Consider the following 25229-nt stretch of genomic DNA (forward strand, 5'->3'; position numbering starts at 1 on the left):
AGTTGTGTGTGCATCTCAGTGAGGAGGCCGTGGGTGCCTTCAGGGCAGGAACTGCATCTTACTCATCTTTGTACCCAGCACCTAGTACATGTTGGAAGTCAGTAAATGGTAGTTGAGTTATTTTAAATTTTCATGAGCATCTTATAGAGAGGAAGCTGGGAGGGAGGGGGTTAATGGTATGAGGAGTAAAATTGGCTCAGTACAGAAACCCCATCCTGATGGGCATTTCCCTGCCCTGCTTCTCCCGTCTTCCCCAGCTCAGACTGGTTTAGTGAAGAGGATATTCTGGAAAAGCGTGTCCTTCTTTCCATTTAGCTTTGCGGCAGCATGAAGGTTAAGGATTGCCCGTCTCAAGGTCACTTGATTCCCGCTGAGCAGGGCTTTGGAGACTGTTCAGTTTATGGCGGACGCCGCTGTGCTTGTCAACTGTGTTCAGTGTGGAGGGGCTGAGTCGAGACTGAAAATGGAAAGAAAGGCACTGAAGGCTGGAGGCATGATATTCAAAGGCTGTCAACATCTTTCTTACAAAGGAGGAGCTCCTCTAAAAGTCACGGGTCACGGTGGAAAATCCCAGATATAACTTATCTCCTTTCTATCCACATACACATACCTCTCACCTACCCGGTGCCTGGCACTGTGCTGGGACAGGGTCATGAATCATTCAAGGTCCTTGCCCTTGAGGAGTTGTACCTAGTTCAGCAGCAGAGACAGATCGTATGCAAACAGCTGTAACAGTGTAGGGAGTCCTCTCCTAGCCTGTGCCCCAGGGAGCTGTGCAGAGGGAGTGACTAATTTAGCCTCAGGGTGTCAGGGAAGGCCCAGTGGAAGACAGCTGAACCTGGAAGACTGAGGAGGGAGTTCTGGGCAGAGAGAAGGCAGGGCATGGGATGTGCGTTTCAGGCAGAGGGAACTACATCAGCAAGGGTCTAGAGCAAGGGTTGGCCAGCTTTTTCTGGAAAGGGCCTGTTAGTAAATATTTCAGGCTGTAGGGTCTCCATTGCAACTACTCATCTCTGTTGTTGTAGCACGGAAGTAGCCAGGGGCAAATGTGTGAATGAAGGCGCACAGGCTGTGTTCCAATAAAACTTTATTTACAGAATTGGCAGCGACAGGACTGTAGTTTGCCAACTCCTGGTCGAGAGGAGGATCTTCAGAGAGCCTCTCATCTGCTGGTTCCCGGGCTTTTCAAACATTAGGATTACTTTGCATCTGCTGCTCCCTGTTTCCGGATGCTCTTAGCTATTACCCCACAGCTCTTCGTCAGGTCTCGGTGAAGTCCACTTCTAACCATGCTGTTCACAACACATCCATCCCCTGGATGCTCCATCCTTTTTCATTGCTTTCATTTTCATCATGGCACCTATACGAAAACTCTTATGTATGAATTGTTTGTTTACTTCTTGTCTTTCCTGCTGGAATGTAAGCTTCATGGCTTGTTCTCTGTTGTATTCAGTGCTGTGCTGGATCCTGGAGCCTGGGATGCTCATTTCTTCTGCTCCAGCTCTGCATCCAGTGAGGTCAAATGATAGTTTTAAATCAGCCACGGTGGGAAGATTTACCCCGTGGAAATCCCATGGAAATCAGGTTTGGGGCCTTTTTTTAAAAAGAGCTGTTTTATGAGCATATCACTGGTTCTCCCCTCTACCTAGAATACCCACCAGAAAGTCTGGTGCTCAGTAAATACTTGATTTTTTAATAAAACGTGCTACCAGTATCTGCTGATTGAGAAAATAGATCTCCGCTTATAGATACAGAATCCTCTTGCCATTATTAGTGCTTCACAGGGATTTCCATGGCCCTTAGATGGGTAACTGCTGAGGGCACCATCACCTTCACTTGACCTATGGGAAGACTGAGGGCTCAGGACAGGTACGTGGTAATCTTTACCCCACAGAGCAGACAGATTCTGCTAGGCCATGATGTCACATCTCCGCCTTATTCGCTGCAGTCTCCCGAGTGAATGTGGGGTCTCAGGTCTGTGTCTCTTTTACTAAACAACAAGTATTTTTAATGAATTCCCCCAGTTTAGTGTGATTGTCATTTCTGCAGAGTGTTCAAAAGTCCAGATAAGTTCTATCCTCTTTCACATGTCTTACTGTATCCATTTCTGATTTGTCTGGGGCGTTGATTTATGGTATGTAAATGTGCCCTAGTCTATACCCTTTAGCTGTAATTATCATAAACATATGTGTTTATGAACAGTCTCCTACCCTGACAATCTATTTTGAAATCTGCAGTGGTATGAAGCCCAGAAGCACTTGACAAGAATCAAAATTTAACAGCCTCTTCAATCTCAATTCCTTTAAGTGGGCAACATTAAACCTTGACACCAAGGGTCTGGTTTGTAAGCCCACAGAAATTGATTAAAAAGCCCCATCAAACTACTACACAATGCATGCTTAACTTTTACAAAGTACTCTCCATTTGCAGGATGCCTGCTAAACAGTCTTTTCAATTCCCTGTCCTAAGCACACACTAAGAAACAGAAACGTGAACTTGTATTTAACGGCCATCTGGCTTATCTCAAAGCTTTCCAGGACCTCAGGGCTAGAAAGGACCTTGCATTGCCATGCAGAATGCCTTAGCTTTCAGAGATATCTGTGTCCTTCATAGCTGTCCTGACCTGTAGTTTTTTCTGCTTCTCTCTGTTTGCTTCTATCCAATGATGGAGAACTCATTTTTTCCTTAGGCAGCCTGTTTTCTTTTCGAATACAGTTTACAGAAAGTTCATTTTTACCTGCCTCCCTGTAACATTCAGCCATCGGCCCTAGTTCTATGCCTGTGGAGCCACTCAGAACGAATTGGCCTCTTCTTACTTCTGTCTCCTCTTCTGTCTTCTTACTTCTGCTCTCAAGAAAGTGGGGAAGGCTCTCACGTCCCCTGCATCCTCCTTTCTCCAGGCTTCATATCGACTGTTCATTCAGCCATTCTTCATATGACAGTCCTTTGTACCACCCTCTTTATTTGGCTCCTGTTCCTCTGGACATGTTCCAGTTTTGCCGGTGTCTTTCTTAAAGTGACTGAACAGTGCTGGAGAACAGCTGGGACCATAGAATGTTACGCTAGATCTGCCTCTTCACTTACTAGTTCTGTAACCTAGGGTAAGTGATGTAGCTTCTCTGAATCTCGATAATCTCACCTGACAAATGAGAAAAGTACCTTACACATTCAGTTGTTGTGAATACCAGATACAACTGTAGTGAAATCATTGGGGGAGTGCCTGCTACAAAGTAGATGGGTTCATAATACGGCCATTGTTATTATAATAAATACTATTAATTCTCTGGCTATAGCTCATAATAAAGTTTGGATCACTTACATTTTTCATTTTAGATTGGAGTTTACATGGGGGCACGTTCTCTAAGTTTAGGTGCAAATGTTGAATAGGCTGGCCCTAGAAAAACACAATGCAATTTTAGTATCTCATATATATATACCTGTATATAAAATATGTCAATATTAAATATATATTTCTTGCACGGTTTCCTATAACTCCTTTCCTTTGTCACTCCCACACTTCAATAACTGATGCACAGCTAGGTGTTCCTCCCCCTCCTTCTCATCTCTGCTCTACCTTCTTGCCCCCCAGTCCTGCAGCTTGCACAAGATACATACAGATTATGTCTTGGCTGCTCTTTGGGAGGGAAAGGACAATGTTCATTCGGTATATCAGAGACGAGTCTTTTCCTAACTCATCCGTGTGTTGGCTGGATGACCTTGGACAAGACATTTTCCCTCTGAGGCTCAGTTTTTCTTTTTTATCTTTGAACTTGATGAAGGAAGGTATTTTTGATGAAGGAAGGTATTGGATTCTGAGTTCCTTTCCAATTCTAAAATTCATTCTATTTTCTACAATCTAGTATTCATTTTGAGATGTGTGACTAGGCTTCCTTGGCTCTGGCTGTGTTCTGGTTTCCAGCGTGTACCTAGGTAACTGCTCCATAGCACTACACTTTAAGGCAGCAGGAATGTCTAGATAATTCCTTCAGGTCTCAGCTTTTCTGAGTGGCTTTGAAGTCAAACCTTCTGTGGAAATTGCCACGTCATCCTGAAGGGAAGCGGTGCTGAACATGAGTTCCTATGCTTTACCTTCTTTCTCACCAACTTCTTTGAAGGTAAAATTTCTTACTTGCTTTTGTGGCTCTAATTATAATTTTTAATAAACTTTTTATTTGAAAATGGTTTTACATTTACAGAAAAGTTAAGATAGTACAAAGAGTTCCCATGAAGCCTACACCCAGTTTCCCATATGAACATCTTACATTCGTTTGGTATGTTTGTGACAATTAGTGAATCAGTATTGATACCTTATGAATAACTAAAGTCCATACTTTATTCAGATGTCCTCAGCTTTTTACCTAATGTCCTTTTTCAGTTCCAGGGGCCCATCTAGGATACATTACATTTAGTTGTCTTATCTCCTTAGTCTCCTCTTGGCTGTGACATTTTCTCAGAACTTTTTTTTGAATTTTTGATAGTTTCGAGGGGTACTAGTCAGTTGTTTTGTAGAATGTCCTATAGTTGAGATTTGTTTGATGTTTTTCTCATGATTAGACTGGGGTTATGGGTTTTGGGGAGGAAGATCACAGAGGTAAAGTGCCATTCTCATTACAGCATATCAAGGGTATCAAGGTATCAAGGCTATCAGCGTGATTTATGACTGTGGACCTTAACCTTGACCCCCGGCTGAGGTAGCATTTTTTTTGTCAGGTTTCTGCACTGTAAAGTTACTCTCCACCCCTCTACCCCCTTTTCATATTCTCTTAGGAAGGGTGTCACTATGTACAACCACTGCTAGTTCTTTTCACCTAACCGTCCAAGGTGGGTATTTCTGATGGCTGTTGTCTTTTCTTCCACCAGAATTCTCCTATTTTGTTGACATCTCCTAGGGCTTTATCATCTAAATCCAGCCAGCGTTAAGGAAGAGAAAATGTGGAGGATAATGTTTGCTTTTAAAAGCCTTGGCCTGAAAATGACACACATCACTTCCACTTAACATTCCATATGACACTCATTCATCTGCCAAACCTAACTGCAAGGGAGGCTAGGACATATGGTCTAGCTGGGTGCCCAGGCAAAAGAGGAAATGGATTTTACAGAAAATCTAGCAGTATTTGCTACACTACTTTAGAGTACAAAAGGGAACAAACTAAACCAACGTCTTATCATCATCTAATAATATAGCCATTGCTTCATAAAAAAATGAAAAAATAATGGAAAAACATAATCTTAGAATCAAGGACAGTCATATAAATTGAAAATAAAATTAGCTTAATAAAAAACTTACTCTGTTGACCATATTTTTCTTACTTCACTGTTTACCTGTGAACATTTGTTGAGAATAGGCACTTACCTGCATGTCAGCATTTGCGAAACTCTGCTGTATATTATGCCTATACCAGATTCTGCATCATTCCCAAAGTCTGCCATGCTGTTTTTTCCTTCATCCATTGTTTTTCTGGAATGCCCTTCCTCTCGTTTCTTTGCCTATGAAAATGCTATTCACTCCTCAAGTGACAGGTGAGGTGCCTTCATCTAACTTCTAGACAGAATTAGTCCCTTGCTCCTTGTGACATCATGTCACTTTGCTTCCATTCATCATTTAACAGCTATCTCACACTATGTATACGTATGTTTCATGCATTAGACTGGGTGCTCCCTGAGGACAGCACAGGTTTTATTAATCTGTTAGATGCCTAAGCATGGTCTGAAAAATAAAAAGCATGTTTTGTTGAATGCACTCAGGATGCTAGATATCCCAAAAAGTGGTCTCATTTTTTTTAAACCCTTTTCTTTAAAATACAACAAAACATTTTCTTTTTTTTCTCCCAATTATAGAAGTGATCCTCCCTTACGATAGCCAGGCCTTCCTGGTGGAGGTGATCTTGAGCTGAGCCTGGAAAGGTTGATAGGATTTGATAGTAATAAAAGTATAGGCCTGTCGGGCAGGCTATACTGCTTTCCATGACACATCCTAGGTTCAGGGCATTTGTTTAGTAGATGGTCAGGGCTCCTTTGAAACAGCTATAGTGTAAAACATTCACGTTCATAGATCATCACATAATTAAAACTCAGACTCTGAGCTTGCTCTGCACTGCTCTTGGGTGGTGGGGCTTGGTGTACAGCCTTATGCTCATTATCTTGAACAGGAGTTACCAACCTGAATTCCCAGGGTCCCAACAGGGGGATAGCTTCACCGTAGCAAAAGGAGTGTTTAATTATAGCTACAGAAAGAGGAGCATGAAAAAAACCCAAACAATCATTTTCAGGCTTTAATGATTCAGCTGCCATGCATCTCATTACCTATCAAAACATGACTTCTTAAAGTGACCTTATCAAGTTTATTAGAGATAAGGTATGAATTATAAGACAGTTGTTCCTTTCCTTCCTTCTATCCTTTTCTATCCTCTACTCTTAATCTTTTGGTTACTTTAGTGACTTTACAAGCTCAATTAATATTTTACTAAAACATGAATCAGCAAAGTCTATTTGTAAAATACTTCCTTTGGTTTACTTACACTGTTTCCTCAATTTTCAGGGTTGAAAACTTAGACCTTAATTAGGATTTATATTTTTATGGGTTTTTTAATTTCATATTATCACATTTATTCATCTTAAATTCTAAATTATTATAGTTAGCGTAGAAATTATTTTTTCCCATTACACAGATAGGAAAACAGCCTCAGATACTAAGTGACTTGCTCAGGACCCCACAGCAACTGTGGTTCAAAGCTGGGTCTCCTGATTGCACATCTAGACGTGAACGTACCACATTAGCATCTGCCTGTCAACCAGTTAGCCTTGTGGCAGAGGCTCACACATTCTTTTATTTCTCCTAATTATAAAAGTGACCCACACTTACGATAGCCAAGTCTTCCTGAGGAGGTGATCTGGAACTAAGCCTGGGAAGGTTGGTAGGGCTTAATAGATGGTAGGGGTGCAGAATATTTTTTTGCAGTGAGGTTAGCTAGCTACATGCTTCTCCTACATGTCCCTTGGGGGTCAGGGGCATGGAGACAACACATTGAGAATGAATCCATGCCTTGATTTCTGGCACTACTTAGAGGAGAAGATTCTCAAATCAAAGAGACTTTAAGTCAAAGGTGCTCAAATTATAAATACATTGAATTTATTTAACCACAGTAATAATACATAGTTATCAATCAGAATGTCTAATTTCCAGTTTAGTTCTTTTTTTAATACCCTACTTCCTCATTACCAGTTTTTTTGGCAACTTTTCTACTTCTTAGGACTGCTTTGAAGAAGACATGTTTATATAGGCATTGCCTCAAACTCCCAAGTATGTGTGATCTAGTCATATGTGCAAAAGACATATGTCATAGGGAGCAGGTCCATTCCCAAAGAGTTTATTGCATTGATCCTTATCTAGAACTCTTATCTAGACTCAAACATCAATAAATGTATTTAGTTTAACACACAGTACTTAGCATGTTGCCTGCCCAAAAAAAGAGGTTCTGAGTAAATATTAGTTTAATAAATTGGTGAAGGAATGACACTGTCAGTTGAAATTCATTGATTGCCTTTTGGGGATAACACATAACTACTTCACCAGTCATATGATTTCTATCCTTGCCTCAATTTTTATCACCAGAAGCAGCATTTTTCTTTTTCTACTAATTTTTATGAAATAGGGCTATAAATGTGCTAGAGTAGTCTAATTTTTGCCCAAAACTGAAGTAGAGACAAAGATGGTGGTGATGTACCAGTCAGAATGGCCATCATCAAAAAATCTACAAACAATAAATGCTGGAGAGTGTGTGGAGAAAAGGGAACCCTCTTGCACTGTTGGTGGGAATGTAAATTGATACAGCCACTATGGAGAACAGTATGAAGGTTCCTTAAAAAACTAAAAATAGAACTACCATACGACCCAGCAATCCCACTACTGGGCATATACCCTGAGAAACCCATAATTCAAAAAGAGTCATGTACCAAAATGTTCGTTGCAACTCTATTTACAATAGCCAGGACATGGAAGCAACCTAAGTGGCCATTGACAGATGAATGGGTAAAGAAGATGTGGCACATATATACAATGGAATATTACTCAGCCATAAAAAGAAACAAAATTGAGTTATTTGGAGTGAGGTGGATGGACCTAGAGTCTGTCATACAGAGTGAAGTAAGTCAGAAAGAGAAAAACAAATACCATATGCTAACACATATATATGGAATCTGAAAAAAAAAAAAAAGGTTCTGAAGAACCTAGGGGCAGAACAGGAATAAAGATGCAGACGTAGAGAATGGACTTGAGGACACAGGGAGGGGGAAGGGTAAGCTGGAACGAAGTGAGAGAGTGTCATGGACATATATACACTACCAAATATAAAGTAGATAGCTAGAGGGAAGCAACTGCATAGCACAGGGAGATCAGCTCGGTGCTTTGTGACCACCTAGAGGGGTGGGATATGGAGGGTGGGAGGGAGACGCAAGAGAGAGGAGATATGGGGATATATGTATATGTATGGTTGATTCACTTTGTTATAAAGCAGAAACTAACACACCATTGTAGAGCAATTATACTCCAATAAAGATGTTAAAAAAAAAAAGAAGAATGGTGGTAATGCTGTAGAAAATAGATTGTTGCTGGCAGCTAGTACCACAGTGAGAAAGCTTTAAATATTTATGTTAGCTGCTATACAAAAATTCAAATGTGGTATACAAAGATCAGTTTGATGGTATTTGTGTGTAGGGTGTTTTTAAAAGCTGAAGACCACTTCTGGTTTGAAATACAGAAATATGCATGGCTTGATTTTTTTGTGTGTGCTGGAAAAATGACTTTTGTAGTATTGGGGCTCACTCGGATGAAGTATTTACTGAAGGTGAAATCTGTTTCCACATACTTTTCCAGTGACATCTCATGGCCATGGGGGTTTGGCTTTTTCCTGTGGTTCTCAACCAAGCCTGAATTTGCTCAGAATTTCAAAGCCCAGGAAAGATAGATAGTTGTCATTCAGCAGAAATAGAAGTCTTCCAGGACCTGATTATGACTGCTGAAAGCTTAGCAATTACAGTGGCAGTTTGGTCTGAACCGTGATTCTGGAATGGGACCACAAACTTAGTGGCATCTTGCAGCCAGACACTAGATGCAGGAGGGAGAGACATAATCCATTTTTTAGCACACCTCTGTATTTTCTAATCATAATTAGCTTTTATTCATTTACATTTGGTTTACTGTTGCAGAGATTTATTTATCTGCCTCTAGAAAGAAAAAAAAGTACAGATATGTTACCAAAATGCCTTCCTTTCAAATAGTTACTTCAATATATAAACCACTGACATTTATGCATTTACTTCAGGAATGTTTTTGACAATTTGCAAGTGTGCATTTAAAAAAAAAAATTTCAATAATCATTTCATTTTGTTCTGCAGAACCCCAGCTGAAAGGAATTGTGACAAGGTTATTCAGCCAGCAGGGATATTTCCTGCAGATGCACCCAGATGGTACCATTGACGGGACCAAGGACGAAAACAGTGACTACAGTAAGGCACATTAGCTTCTTGCAATCCAATTACAATCAAACGTATGGCCCAGTGTATCTTAGACTTAAAGCATGGCCAGGCTACCTTTGGAACTATTCAACTACTAGTAAGCTGGTGTCTTTTCCTTTATCCTTTTTGCTATGATTCCCTATAGCCAGGAGACAGCAAGGGACAGAGATTATGTACTCAATAAGAAGGTAGGAGGCTTGAAGGAGTTCTGACTGGTCAGTGGACAAGAATTGCCTCTCATCCCACTGTTTGTAGTCAGGATGATGTTAAGTATTCATAGAAGCAAGGTAGACCTTCCAGCACAAAATGATATTTTAATCCTGGAACGAAACAGTAAACATGTTATAGTAATTCTTAGAACATCATTTCTGGAAGACCAAAGTTACTTCTCAAGGTAAACATTGAATATATACATATGTATATTACATGTTATTTTATTTTGATTGAGGACAAAATTATTGATTTAAAAAGAAAAATATATTAAAATATTATGATAACAAGATAATAAAGACTGGTAGAACTGCAATTTTGTTTATAGTTGTTTGAGATAAAATGCAAACATTAATAGATTATTGATAATATCCCTGGAAATAATGTTTAACTAATTTAACTATATAGGTGACAAGTTTGATAACTAAACAAATCATCAAGGTCTGAGAGAGTATATTTGCATTTCAGAAGAATTTTGATTGCAAGCCTCAGAGCCAAGAATGATCACTTTCATCATATCTTTCAGTTTCTGAACAATCGTATCTTTCAGTTTCTGAATAATCGTGTACAGATACCTGGGGGGAAATTCGTGTTGTTCTAAAATTATACAGGGCATCATATTGTTTCCCAAAGTTTGTCTGTATTCCCTGCTAGATCTTTAGTACTAGTCACATAGTAAATGCTCATTAAATCTATATCCAATTGAGTTGTCTTCTGATGGAAGTGATTTTGTGGTTCGACTGACATTCTACCCAATTGCATAAGATAATCTAAGAAGTCTGATATATTTTATGGTGAACTATCTTTTAAATTAAAAATAAAGATCTCAGGAAAGAGCTACAATCCCTAGAGTGTGAAAATGCACTTGTCCACCCCTTCTAAGTTATTCTTTGTTCACTTAATGTTACACATTACAAAATATGAATTACAATAAAGAAAAGATCTTATTATAAAGAATTTCATCCCATTTTCTGCCAAGTAGGTGATTAGCTTATTGTGGTTTGCACTGTTGGTTTATGTTTGTGGGGATGCATTCTTTAAATGATTTAAGGTTTAACTGAGTACAGAAGAATGAGGATGCTTTCCTCTCCATGTAGAATTTTCATTTATTGCATCTGAACTTGAATTCAGATTTAGTGAAGCTACAAGTATAGGTGGAAAGAATCAAGGATGTGGCTTAGCTGTGTCACCTGTGCTATCTCTGGGGTATCCCTTGTTCTGGTTTCTTTTTCTATAAAATGATGTGGCTGGAGATGATAATATTAATATCCTTTGTCAGACAGAACCATCCACCCAACTTAAAAAAAAAGATTGAAAAATTATAAATTGATGAAGATAGATTCAATCCTCAAGTGAGCCAAATAGCCGTAGCCACAGGATACAGCTGTTACCTAGACAGCTGTCCTGTGGATCTGTGACGTTTATCACGGGGCAGTGACAGAGAGGTGAGGGTGAAAGCGTGGGGTCAACCAACACAAATACCTTCCTTCAGTGGTTTTAGAAAAATAATTGAAAGTGCTTTGTCTGTAGATGCTGGGTCAATGGCTAATATAGATCTACAACCACATATAAATACACACACTTATACGCACATATACGTAATATATATACGTATATATAGAGGCGTAATGGCATTACGAATAACACACATACTGAGGGTGCTACATTTTGTCAGAAACTTTTAGAAACTGTCTGAATTCACAGCTTTAAAATATCTTATTTTTTATTAAGACAAACTACTGCATACATTTATTGATATGTTGGTATTAAAAGGAGTTTAAATATACAAAATAATAAGACTTAGATAAATTCATCTGGATACCCAACCCCTTGCTTAAAATTTAGTTAAAAACACCAATACATTTGAAACGCCTGTGTGCTCTTTCTGGTGGAGTCCTGCTTTTCCCTTCAGTACCAGACATGACAACTATCTTGAATTTGACATTTTTTATTTCTGTGCAGTTTTATAAATACATTTTTTTCATATATATATATGCATATACTTACATCAGTCATAACATCATTTTGCATGTTTTTAAACTTTTTATAAGAGGAACATTACTATATATAACTTTTATGTATTTTTCTTCCCCAATATTATGGTTATGAGATGCATATATGGTGATATATTTGCTTTATATTATTCATTTTCATTTTTGTAAAGTATCCCATTGCATGAACATACCCAAATATATTTACCCATTCTCTTTTTGGTGGATAGTTATCATTTCCTTATTTTAAGGCAATTACAAATAGTGCTGCTAAAATATTTCTTGTAGATGTTGAAGAGGCCTTCGCTGACCATCCTTAATAAAACTAAACATTTCACCTTGACCTATTCTGATACCCTAGTTTTATTTTTCTAGTCATAGCTCCTATGATGACCTGATATGCATATTGTTGCAGTTTATTTGTTTATTTTTGATCTTCCTAGCAGGAGAATGTTTCATGAGTGAAGAGATTTTGTTTTGCTCTTTGATGTATCTTTATTATTATTTTTTCACATCTTTATTGGAGTATAAATGCTTTACAATGTTGTGTTAGTTTCTGCTGTACAACAAAGTGAATCAGCTATATGTATACATATGTCCCCATATCTCCTCCCTCTTGTGTCTCCCTCCCACCCTCCCTATCCCACCCCTCTAGGTCATCACAAAGCCTCGAGTTGATCTCCTTGTGCTATGCAGCAGCTTCCCACTAGCCATCCATTGTACATTTGTGTCTTTAGAACCTAGAATGATCATTAGTACATAGTAAGCGCTCAACAAAAATCGAAACGAATGAATGAATGTGTCCTTGGGCATGTGTAGAAGTTTCTCTTGATCATTGGCTAAATATTCTATCCACCTAAATATTTTTAATATTTTCTGTTGAAATAATGTTAGACTTCAGAAAAATTACAAAATAATACAGGAAATTCCTGTGTACTCTTCACCCAGCTTCCCCTAATTGGTACCACTTTATGTAACAACAGTACAATTATCAAAGCCAGGAAATTAACCTTGGTACAATACTATTAATTGAGCTATAGACTTTATTCAGGTTTTGCCAGTTTTTTGACTAATGTACTTTCTTCTGATCCCCCCACACATATTTTAATTAAAAATATCCAATGAAACAAATAATTTTTATTTTTACATTTTCTGAGTGTGGATTGAGATAAAAATATCAGAGAAGGATTTAAATTCTACTCATGTTTTTTAATAGAAAATTATAAACCTCTAAGTTGTTAAAATGCCTTTTCTTTCTCTACTTTGTGTGGGCAGGAGTAAAAGCATTTGATTGTTTGGGGAAAAAAATCTTGTTACTATGAGCATCTGTCAGAAGTGTGCTGTTTGGTTCAGTAGACATCATTAGGTCCAACCAACCTTACCATAGTATCTTGGATTGAATTGATAGGACACCTGTTCTTTTGTTCATGAAGAAAAGACTAATTACATGTAATTGAGTACAAAACCAAATGGGTTTGTCAGCAGCAACAGATACAAATCTCTGCAAGTGTAATGATACCAAAGATGTAAAACAGTGTTGGAACACTGACACAAAAAAGACAACTGCAGTTTGGAGAGTATTAATAGGAACATTTTACATAAAATTAGAAAGGTAATTATTCTGCTCTACCAGTTTCCATAGGAGAAGATACATTTGAAGAGGTCAAACATGCTGGGGTGAAAACAATTAAGATATTATAACCAAATGCATTGTTCCCTTTTTCTCTGAACAAAAATATTAACAGCCATTTCACTGTGGCATGAGCTGCCTGATAAATGAGTACAATGGTGAAACTGAAGATATTCAAGCAGGTGCTGTACTGTTACTTGTAGAGGGTTTATGAAAAAACCCCTTCAGTGTGGGAGGGGAAGAATGTGGTGGTGGTTGAGATAGTTTCAGAACTCAGTGACTTTTAAGGTCTCCTTCAGTCTTGAGATTCATTTAAAAATTATTTTGAATAGATAAGTATATGGTACAGAATTGTAAAGGCACGAAAAAGGATATACAGTTGAAGAAGAACAAAACAGTTCTTGACAGCCAAGAGCTGGCTCGGCGCTAGCAGCAGGCCGAATGTGAACAGGTTCATAGGACGCCAAATCAGGCAAGGCCACTGTGACCATGATGGATCAGGACAAAAACAAGACCACTCTGTAATCATATCTGAATGCAGACAAAAACGAGAAAGCTGTCCAAACTACAAAATGATCAAATATTGCTGTATCCTGGTTTATATGGGTGGGTGCTGCCTCATCACCAGGAACAAGATGTTGCTCTGTTCTTCTTGCCTTCTGGATAAGAATTATTAAGATAGCCAATTATAGAATTACACCTGCATCCAAAGAGCATTCAACTTGTAATAAATCTGCTTTCTTTGAGCCCCCTTAAAGATCACTTAACATGAGACCAAATCCTGGAAGTCCTTTCTTACACCTTACTAAGACACCCCAGTTCTGCCATGGTGTATATTTTTCCTCCTCGCTGAGAGTCAATGAACCCAACTTTGTTTAACCACAGATGTGTGGTTGTGTTTCTTTGACTAGAAGACATTAACATAGTCAAAAGCAATTTTCTGTCCCTCCCCTCTCTGCCACCTGGCCACATTTCTTGGTATTCTTCCAGATGCAGTCTGTGCATTAACAACATACACAATATTATATATCTGTATATGTCTATATCTATCTATCTATCTATCTATCTATCTATCTATCTAATCTTGTTCAGTACTTTTTCTTAACTTAAAATGTTGTATTTACAAAACTTTTCCATATTAGGACATATTTAAATGGGATATTTTATTTAACCTAGTTTCCTCTTGAAGGACATTTCAGTTCTTTCTAATATTTTGCTAATACACACTATGCTATAAACAATATCCTTGTACAGAAGTCATTCTGCATGTGTGCAACTATATTTAGAGGATGGATATTTAGAAGAGGAATTGTTGGGTCAAGGTTTTATGCTTTTATATTTTTGAAAGATAGCTATTTCCGCTCCATCATACAAATTTACACTTAGAGTGACTGTTTCCTTATCTTCTAGTCAACACAATGTGTTATCAGACTTTTGGTTCTTTGTTACCTAAAAACATAAACTTTAAGTTTTCTTATTATGAGTTAGGTTGAGCACTTGTTCATATAGTTTATGAGCCACCTGCACTTATTTTCCTATAAAATGTCTGTTTATATTTGTTTCTATTAAGTGTCTGTTTTATCATTTGCAAGAAATCTATTTATATTTTAAAAATCAGCTCACTGTTATGTGAGTTTCAAATATCTTTACTCATTTTGTTGTTTGCCTCTGAAATTTTTTGCCATGCCTTATTTTATTTTAAATACGCTTTTATGCCCTCAGCTTTTCTTTCCTATTTAGAAATGTTGTACTCATTCCAAGATTATAAAAAAACCCTCCCATGTTTTAGTAAGTAATTGTTTCATTTTTATACTTCATATTTAATTAATCTAGAATTTTATTTCTTGACTTTTGATTCTAGACCTCTAATATTTTGTGTTCCTAACTACCAGTTACAAGTACAAATACAGTTTCTTCAGATTTTATGAATGTATTAAATTCCCCATGAGTTCAGCATTAAAAATATATATTTCAACAGGACCTGTATCTGAGTTTCAGAAATCCAATTGGAAATTTAAAAATTTAGTCATCCAGCTATGTTTTCTATACAATACCAGACATACGATGTTTTGATACCACCAATCACAAGTATACAGACACAGCCAAAGCCAACAGAAGCTCTGTATTGCTAAACGATGAACAAAAACATGATCCAAATGGTTAGTTGGAGAAAATCATTAAGGACATAAGGGATGCTGCAAAGAATTATAAAGATGCTCTGTCTTCCTAACAAGGGGCCTTTGTTAGGTGAAAGAGATGACATGGAGTTCATCTGTTTCACCTACTCAGACATACACATTATAGTAGTCATGGGTGAGCGAGGACTACGCCATGTCCAATTATAGGGATATTATTTTCTTCTAGTGTCTTCTATACTTTAAGAATATATCACAATTTGTATGCGTGAAGTCATACCTACAAGTTGGATGAAAAGAAAAAGAAATGCGTGCGTTATCCTGCTGATTTTCTTTAAGCAAGCTTATTTATATAATCTTGAGCAACACTTTGGTACATGTAATGTTGTTACTCTTACAGTGGCATGCCTTTTCAAGAGCAAAATTAATATTCAGCCTTAGCTTATGAATGCAGTTACCTCACTTGATTTTTTTAAATAAAGAAAAAATATTGCCTTTTGACTTTCATAGCTAGAAGAAAAGTAATGGACACTTGTTAGAAATTTGTTTTTGTTGATTGTGTTTCAATTTTAAAGACTGTTCCTTCAAATAATATTTATGGAAAGCTTGAACAAGAACCAATTATTTCCTTGGATAGTTTGCCCATTCACATATGTTCATAAGGAAATAACTCCTCAGACTTTTTTTTTAACCTTGGCTTTGTACCTTTTTATGTCTTATATTTCCTTTCGATCCTAAGACTTCTGCCCTCATGTGCCCCTCTGTTTAGTAAAGTAAAACGTGAGCCATTTGAAATTATCCTTTTTCCTAGTTGCTCTATGACTATTTATGGGCATATTGATAGGAAGTATACATATACATAGTGGTTAAGAATCTGATGGGAGCCACTTCACCAAGTGTATTCCTAGAAGAACTAAGGACTGAGATTATCTTTAGTCTATTCCTGGCTCTGTGAGGTGACCAGTGCTTTGGTCTTGGGCAAGTCACATAAATTTTGTCAGATTTATACAATCTCTGGTTTTACAAAATGAGAGGAACAGAGAATCTCTAAGCTTTTTATAGCCTTTCCTTTAATTCTCATATAGAAGTAAATGTATGCTCAGAAAAACTGATCGACAGATTCCATTTCCATAAATACCATTTGTTCTGAAAGGTATGTTACTGACAGGAAATCTTCAGTTGCAGATCCCTATGTGATATTCTCAAGGTGTATATAAAGATCTGGAGAGTCATACATATAAGTGATAGAGCCAGAATCGAATGCAGGCTATCTGACTTGAGGTTCTTTGCCTTGGAGTTAGTTATTTAACCTCTTCACATCTTACTTCCCTCATTTGTTAAGTAGGGATAATAATAGTACTTAGATCACAAGGTTGTTGTGTAGATTAAACGGGTGATTCATGAAAAATGCTTAAAATAATGCCGAAAACCTGGTTAAATGTTGTCGGTTGTTGTTGCTGTTATTCTCATCAGTCGGGGTAAGAGTCCTTGTTTGCAAGGAGCTTATAGACAGTGACCATTTTAACAGAAGTAGAATTCTTACTGGTGGTAGCTGTTGTTATGTGAAAGAATTTAAAAGTGCTTAAGCTAGAGGGTCTGGAGCAGTGCTCTAAGATAGTGGTTCCTAAAGTGTGCAGTCCCTGGACCACCAGCATCAGCATCATCTGAAAACTCGTTAGAAGAACACGTTCTTGAGCCTCGCGCTAGACGTGCTGAATCAGATAGAACCTCAGGGCTGGGGCTCAGCAGTGTGTGTTTTGACAAGCCCTCCAGATGATTCTGATGCACTGCAGGAGGTATGAAGGGGCATGCTCCTCTGCACCCAGGATTTGGAGTGTTCACATTTGCTAATGAAGCAATCTCTGTCTTGGGACTGTCATACCTAGTTCTACGGGAACCTGATTCCTGATGTAATAGGGAAAGCATGGGTCTGTAAGTAGACTGAAAAGCATACTGAAATCCAGACTTTCTAGTATCTCAAACATGTGTGGAATCGGTTCCATTTTGATGTATTTCCTGGAGAGAGTCAGAGCTCAATTCTAGATGGGTTATGTGATCAAACACAGGTTTGGGGAATGATAAAAAAACCGTATATAATGATATAAGTAAGTCTGTACCATATAGTTTTATGTCTCGGAGCTTTTACACATGCTAATTCCTTTTGCTTGGAATGACTTCACCAATCTTACCACCTAATAAATCACTCTTACCCTTCAGAACCCTTCAAAGCTCTTATCTCCTTTGTCAGTGTGAAGCCTTCTCCAGCCATCCCCCTCAACTGCCACCCTCCCTCACACAAAACTCCACATTAATTACTCATTTCTCGCTACTGTGTGTGAACCTCGTGTGTATATTTACAGTTGCAGAAGTCACATTATACTGCAATTCCTTATCTGCATTTGTGTAGATAAGGAATAATGTCCTTATTTGCCCTTCTGCCTAGGACAGCAATGGATATTTTCCAAGATCCCGTACTGGGGGTTATGCAGATATGTTTCATTTAGCTGGCACACTTCAGAAAAAAAATCAGTGTATTTAAGCAATGGATGCACCTACTTTCTCCCACATTTTCCTCCCAACTGCCTGTGTCCTAAAGACTGTTGAGTTTGGGATACCTGTGGTTCTCCCTCAATGTTTATGAAATAAAAACAAAACAAAGCAAAAACAAACAAAAAACTTCAAAGGAAGAATATACACCACTTAAATGTCACCAATTATAAGACAAAGTAGCTTGGGCTGTGAGTCAGATAACCTGGTTTCTAGTCTAGGTCCTGTCCCTAATTAGCTGTGTGATCTTGTTTCAGTCATGTAAGCTCTCTGTTCCTTGGATTTCTATTCTGTAAAATGAGATTTTGGAAAAGATCATCTCCAATATTGCTGACAGATCTGAACCTTATAAAGCCTATAAATTGGCAATGATTTTTGTTTTTACCTTTGAAACTTCCCTTTTAAACACATTACAAAAAAAAGGGCAAAATTGTGAGAACAGATAGTGCAATAATTTTTGCATTGAATTTGAAAACAGTAGTACATTTACTCTACCTTCAAAATATATACAGAATTTGACCACTTCTCAATACCCCCATTGTCACTACCTAGTCCAGGCTATTCTCATCATCGGACTATTACAATAGCTTCCTAACTAATCTTGTACTTGTGACTTTCCCCCTTCAGTCTAGTATCCACACAGCAGCCAGAGTGACCCAGTTAAAATAGGTCAGATAAACTGACTCATCTGCTCAGTTTCTTTCACTACACACCATTAAGGGTAAAAGCCAAATTCATCCCATGACCAATAAGGCTTTACATAATCCTGCCCATTACCTCCTGACTGTTCTCTCTCCTCTTTCTTTTGACTAGTCTCCTAGCCGTTCCTTTAACACACCAATCATGCTCCTTCCTATCCCCATCTTCCAAAATGTTCTTCCTCCAAATATCTAAATAGCCCGCTCCCTCATCTTCTTCATTCCCTCACTCAAAAGTGAAACCTTTTCTCCTGGAGGACTTTTCTGATTAATCTATGTATATTTCAATCGCTGTCTTCAACATTTCACTCTCCCTTGGCAATTTGACGTATTTTTCACTCCACTTACCATTATGTAATATACTTATTTATTTATTTTATTTTTTTAAAAAAATTTATTTATTTGGTTGCACCGGGTTTAGTTGCGGCAGGCGGGCTCCTTAGTTGCAGCTCGTGGGCTCCTTAGTTGTGGCATGCAAACTCTTAGTTGCAGCATGAATGTGGGATCTAGTTCCCTGATCAGGGAACGAACCCGGACCCCCTGCATTGGGAGAGCGGAGTCTTAACCACTGCGCCACCAGGGAAGTCCCCTTATTTATTTTATCATCTCCCACCTCCACTAAAATGTTCCCCACATATACCACACATTTAGCTCATTCATACTTACTTACGTTATTTTTTCCAGTAATAATGTCATCCTCTAAAAATAAGATCAATTGCCTTTTGTCTTTGAGAACTTTTCCTGATGTTTTTAACTGGAAATCCTGCTTTTTCCTCTGCATACACAATATATCTCAACGTATTTTTGCACTTTAATCTGTATTGATGTATCTACTCTCTTTAACGTATAAGTTTCTTGAGGCCATTGACCATGTCTGCTTATCTCTATGTTGGCGTGTAACAGGGCCTTAATAATGGATAGTGCCTTAATAATGGATATGGATAGCTTAATTCATAGTAACAATAGTATAATCAGACTACCATTTAAATTTAAAAGCTTAATTAGAGTATAAGCTCCACAGGGCAGGGAGCTTTGTCTGCATTTTGTACTGTTGTATCCCCAACACTTGGAATAGTGCCAGGCACATACTAGGTTTTCAGTGTTTGTTGAATAAATGAATAAAAGTGAGTTCTCAGAACAGCTTCATCAAAAATGAATACGATTTTGTCAAACAACACCTAGCTTGAAGGATTATTGCAAATTAAATCACATTTGCTTTTTTTTTTTTCTTTTTGAGAATGACAGTTTAAGAGACTTTAAAGGATGGATAAGGAAGTCATTTTCCATTATGAAAATAGGAGGAAAATTGAGTATGCTTAGCCTGGAAACGTGAACTCCACAGCAATAATAGTAAAAGAAGACAGTTTTAAATAGATCTTCAAAGTGTTATGCAAATATATATTTATGGTGATAATTACACAGGCATCATTTTCTGAAAGTATGTACATAATGGTACGTTTACCCAGAAGAGAGGGAGCCATTGCTTTTATTATTCAGCTAAGACCAGCAGCTAAATTTAAGCTTATGTTGCAGGAAAAAGAAAATATACACTCAGGTGCTTTAAGGGTAAGAAAAAAGGGCAGCCAGGGGGTCTTGAAGTAGTGGAAAAGGGTATTAGAGTTGCGATGAATTAGAGATTATTAAAATCTCCCCGAAATTACCTGATTCTGAGGCTCTGGAAAGTGAGTTGATTTGCTCAAGACAGAGTAAGGAAAATTGAGTTCTACTATATCCATAACCTGTGTTCCTTTCTCTATATAAGTTATTGCTTGAGAGATTATACTGATTTACCTACAGTCTCAAACTTAATAGATTTTAATGAATGGAATTGGGATTTGTTATATGTGGCTGGCTCAATTAGGCATTCAGTCTATGGCCTCCAACTAAACAAGTGATAAATTATAACTTTATTCTCATGTGGACCAATATTTTCCAGAGCATACTACCTACCCTGAAGTACGAAATAACTATGTATTTACAATGAGGGATTTGAAAAATAAAACAGTCACCTATGTGCCAAGCATTATTTCTTTTTATTTATTTATTTATTTATGGCTGCGTTGGGTCTTCATTGCTGTGCGCGGGCTTCTCATTGCGGTGGCTTCTCTTATGGCCGAGCACGGGCTCTAGGCGTGTGGGCTTCAGTAGTTGTGGCACACTGGCTCAGTAGTTGTGGCTCGCCAGCTCTAGAGCACAGGCTCAGTAGTTGTGGCACACGGGCTTAATTGCTGCGCAGCATGTGGGATCTTCCCGGACCAGGGCTCGAACCTGTGTCCCCTGCATTGGCAGATGGATTCTTAACCACTGAGCCACCAGGGAAGCCCCAAGCATTATTCCTTAATGTATGAGTTTGGGCCACATTAGATAATAATAGGTAATGTTTACTGAGTACTTGCTAAAGTGTCTAGTACAAGTATGAAAATTTTATAAATTTTACTTGTTTAAGTATTATAACCACCCTATAAAGGGGATACTATAATCATTCCTACTTTGAAGATGAGTAAACTGAGGCATAGGAAGTTTGAATAATTAATCCATGGGCACACTGATATTAAAAAAGATAGACCCAGGATTTGAACTCAGTGAGTTTAGTTCCAGAGTTAATGCCTTTACCATTTTATCCTGAATACCTAATTTCTCTTTCCTCATTAATATTTCCTAGTGCATTAAAAATCATACCACTGCATTCTTCTCACAACACTTTAAAAAAGCATTACGAAGGGGATATGACTTACTTATAAAATATTATGGTGGTTTGCAGGCTAAACATTGAACTTGAGAGGATTTTTCTTCAATATGCTCAACGTATTTCAACTATAAATTAAAACTTTTTTTGAAATAGTAAACCATTATACAATAATTTTAAAGATCTTAAATAATCTGGTTGCCTTTTAAATATATCTGACTTGGGAAGTTTGAGGTGTGTAGGCTGTGTGTGTTTGTGTGTGTATATATATTTCCATGTATTATTCAGTAGCCTAGATAGAGTGGTACTGAGTAGGCATCCTGCCAGGATCTAGTGAGGTTGCACTTAGTACATCTGCTTTCCCTGACACTGAGACAGAATGTGGAGCACACACCCATGTCAAAATATGTCTGTATAACATTACTAAGCCCACTCCATAGTATTATAATTGAATTTTTAAAAATGTCCTAAAGAAAGCCTCTCTTTGCTTCCTCTTACTTAGATATTGGCAGAGACATCATTTTTATTGTTGCTTTTGTATGTTCCAGGGATCAGTCCTAATACGTGGGGAAGCAGTGTGGTATTGTGGATAGTCCATAGGATTTTAGAGACAGACAGTTATGGATATTAATATGCATAGGATTTTAGAGACAGACAGTTATGGATATTAATATGCATTTCTCCATTTAGCAGCTGCATAAACTTGGGCAATTTGCTTAGCACTTTGAAACCATAGCTTGTCATCTGCAAAATGGGAATTACATGTAAAGACTTCAAGTATATAATATCAAATTTACCCTCTTGAAAGGAAGTGCTTTGGAAAGTCTAGAGAGGAGAAATCTATGCTACCTGAAGTATGATCCAGAGTAATTTCAGGGAAAATGTAGGACTTGAGCAGAGCTTTGAGGAACTGTGTAACGGTCTTTTAGGAACCTCATCTACAGTTTCAGTGCTCATCTAGGTCCTGGACCCAGCCTTCCCATCTTTGGGGGAATTTGATCAAAGTCTAATTTAAATAGGATTAAACCCCACTGTACTTGGAATTTCCCTCAGGGGTGGGGGCAGTGGAATGAATCCAGTTACATATCTGTCCTCAGTCCTTGGATTCTCCTGATAATCTGAGAAGGGAAAGTCCTATTAAGATGCAAGGGAAGACAGTCCACCTCCAACCTATATCCAAGTCCTCTAGAACAATGACTCCAAAATTTTTGCACATTAGAATCACCTGGATACCTTTTAAAAAACTTGAGGCCCAGATCAATAAAGTCAGAATCTCTGAGGATGGAACCCAGGCCATCAGTATTCATTTAAAATCACACAGATGATTCCAAAGTGCAGTCAAGTGTAAGAACAGTGATTTCTTCTAGAAAATTGTTTCTTATACTTTAGTCTGCATTAGAATCACCTGGAGGACTTGTTAAACTACTGATCTGGGGGCCTTAACCCCAGAATGTGTGATTCAGTAGGTCTAGAGGAAGGGCCAGAGCGTTTGTGTTTCTAACATGTTCACAAGACCACACTTTGAGAACCACTCTCTAGAACAGTACTTCTCAAACCTCAAGTGCATAGTGATCATCTAGGGATCTTGTCGAACTGCAAATTTTGATTAAGTGGGTCTTGGATGGGACCTGAGATTCTGGCTTTTTGTTAAGCTGCAGGAGATGCCAATACTGGCCACACCTACCTTTGGTCTATGGACTGGTAAGATTTGCTATGCAATGGCATCACCTGGGAGCTTGTTAGAACCACTTCAGACCCATTGAATATGAAATTGCTTTTTAACAATGCTGCATGTTGGAATCATCTGAAGAGGTTAAAAAAATACCGGTGCCTAGGTTTAATTCTGAAGACTTTTATTCAATTGGCATGGGTATGGCCAGGGCATCAGAATTTTAAAAAAAGAAAAACAAACTCCTCCGTAGGTTGTAATATGCAGCAAAAATCTTTGAGACAGAGTTACACAATAAGATATTTGTTTTAAATACAGAGCAAATCATTGCTGTCCTGGTATGGAATATTCCATGATATTTTATTGTAAAAGGAGGCCCTCGAGATGGAGATGACAAATAAATGGCCCCTCCTGGGTCTACAACAGATGTCAATAAATTCTCACAACATTTCTTGTGGCCGAGCCTCAAACAACTTCTTAAGACATAGCTTCAGGCAGCTACAAAAAAATGACTGGAGTTTCATGGACGCCTGCCGTGCGCATGCCTCATCTTCATTAACTCCAACATACTGAGGACCAACTGGGTTCTAGTTACTGGGTTACAAAGATGACTGCAGTACAATTTTTGCTTTCTAGCTGCTCCCAGGATAGTAGACGAGGTTGAACGTGTATGTAAAACAAAATTTAATAATGCAAGGTAGCACTGGTACTGCCAAGTGATTAGAAAAATCACCAGATTCCGGAGATGCGAGCAATCCCCAAAAGCCATAGTGCTCAGAGAAGGTGGATTTTAAACTGAATCTTGAAGAATAGGAACAAAATATGTAAGCTAAGATTAGGAGAACTGCATTTCAGATAAGGAGGCACAAAATCACCTAGTGCAGAAAGTTCCTGCCATGTTGGGGGAAAATGAGCTAATTTGGATGAAGCAAAGAGATTACGTGGAAGTGTCAAAGGGACCATATTTTAGAGTGCCTTAACTGACACATAGGGGAGTTTAAAGTTTACATTTTAGGATGTGGCGGACCAATGAAAGTTACTGAACATTGCAATAGAGTAATAGGTGAAATGTGGTGGGATTATAGTAGTGATGGGCTAAAAGAGAGATTTTAAGGTAGAGAAGAGTAATGACAGAATCATCATCTTATTTTTCAAATTTTTTCCTCTATTTCTAAAACTATCTTAACACATTTATTTCTATAGATCCACTTAATATTTTTGGAATGACTATACATATACCACATATATATATATATTCATTGGGATCAGTAAACATAACATTTGAGTGTCAATGACAACGTAAATTGAGTGGAATCATGAATGTTTCCTTTGTGGCTTTTTCACTGGCTTTCCACTCTTTAAATATATAATTGCTCATCAATATTACGTGCATAAATTTTCAAAAGTGCTTTCTTGTTTTGGTAATTAGTGATAATGAAATGTAAAGCTTTGGTTGAACATATCTAAACCATCTCAAGCAAGTTAACTTGTGTTGTCTGTGTGTAATTTTAACTAAGAACTAAAGGTTTTATATATTCTGGATGGGGCATTTCTGCTTGGCTGAAAAAATTATTTTAAGGCTTCCAAATTTATTTATTATAGTTTCATTTTTTTCTTACTTTGTTTACAACTATTTAGGTTGTGGTTACTAGAAGTTCTCTTATATTTCTTAAGAGCAACAATATTATATAGCCTTACAGCCCTCAGCACCTAAGTGTACCTTCCTTGGCTGACTTCATGACTCTGGCAAAACCACATTTTTGAGCTGAATTCAGTGCCCCCATATGTAAAGATGGAGGCAGAGTACATGTGTGGAGTTATTTTTTTCTATTTTAGACTTTCATCATCATGATGGCAGGTACCGTGCCTGTCTTTTACACCACTGCAGTGCCTGGAATACAGGTGATGAATTCATGAATAAACCTAATAGGCCATAGTGTCAGTTTTGGCAACATAGTGTTTGATGGAAGATTTGTAGAAGATACAAATCTAAAATCTTCAAAACATGCAGAGATTTCTTGGAGGATGTTTTTGCCCATTGATCTTATGGAGCGACACCTGTGCTGTTCACTGAATTCTTCAAATGAAATGTGAGATGAGTCTTCTGTATAAGACAAATAGGCTGCAGCAGATGAGTGATGACAGGCGTT

At 37.8% G+C, this 25229-nt stretch overlaps 1 protein-coding gene across 2 annotated transcripts in view; it reads left to right on the forward strand.

Moving 5' to 3' along the window:
* Positions 1-25229, forward strand: part of FGF12 (fibroblast growth factor 12) — a 364960-nt gene that overhangs the window by 155596 nt on the left and 184135 nt on the right. For both annotated transcript variants that reach the window (XM_061193267.1, XM_061193266.1), the window contains exon 2: positions 9394-9504. In XM_061193267.1, the coding sequence (XP_061049250.1) occupies positions 9394-9504 (111 nt within the window). The remainder of the gene's footprint in view (positions 1-9393; positions 9505-25229) is intronic.

Source organism: Eubalaena glacialis, chromosome 6 (genome assembly GCF_028564815.1).
Source record: "Eubalaena glacialis isolate mEubGla1 chromosome 6, mEubGla1.1.hap2.+ XY, whole genome shotgun sequence".
Lineage (NCBI taxonomy): Eukaryota > Metazoa > Chordata > Mammalia > Artiodactyla > Balaenidae > Eubalaena > Eubalaena glacialis.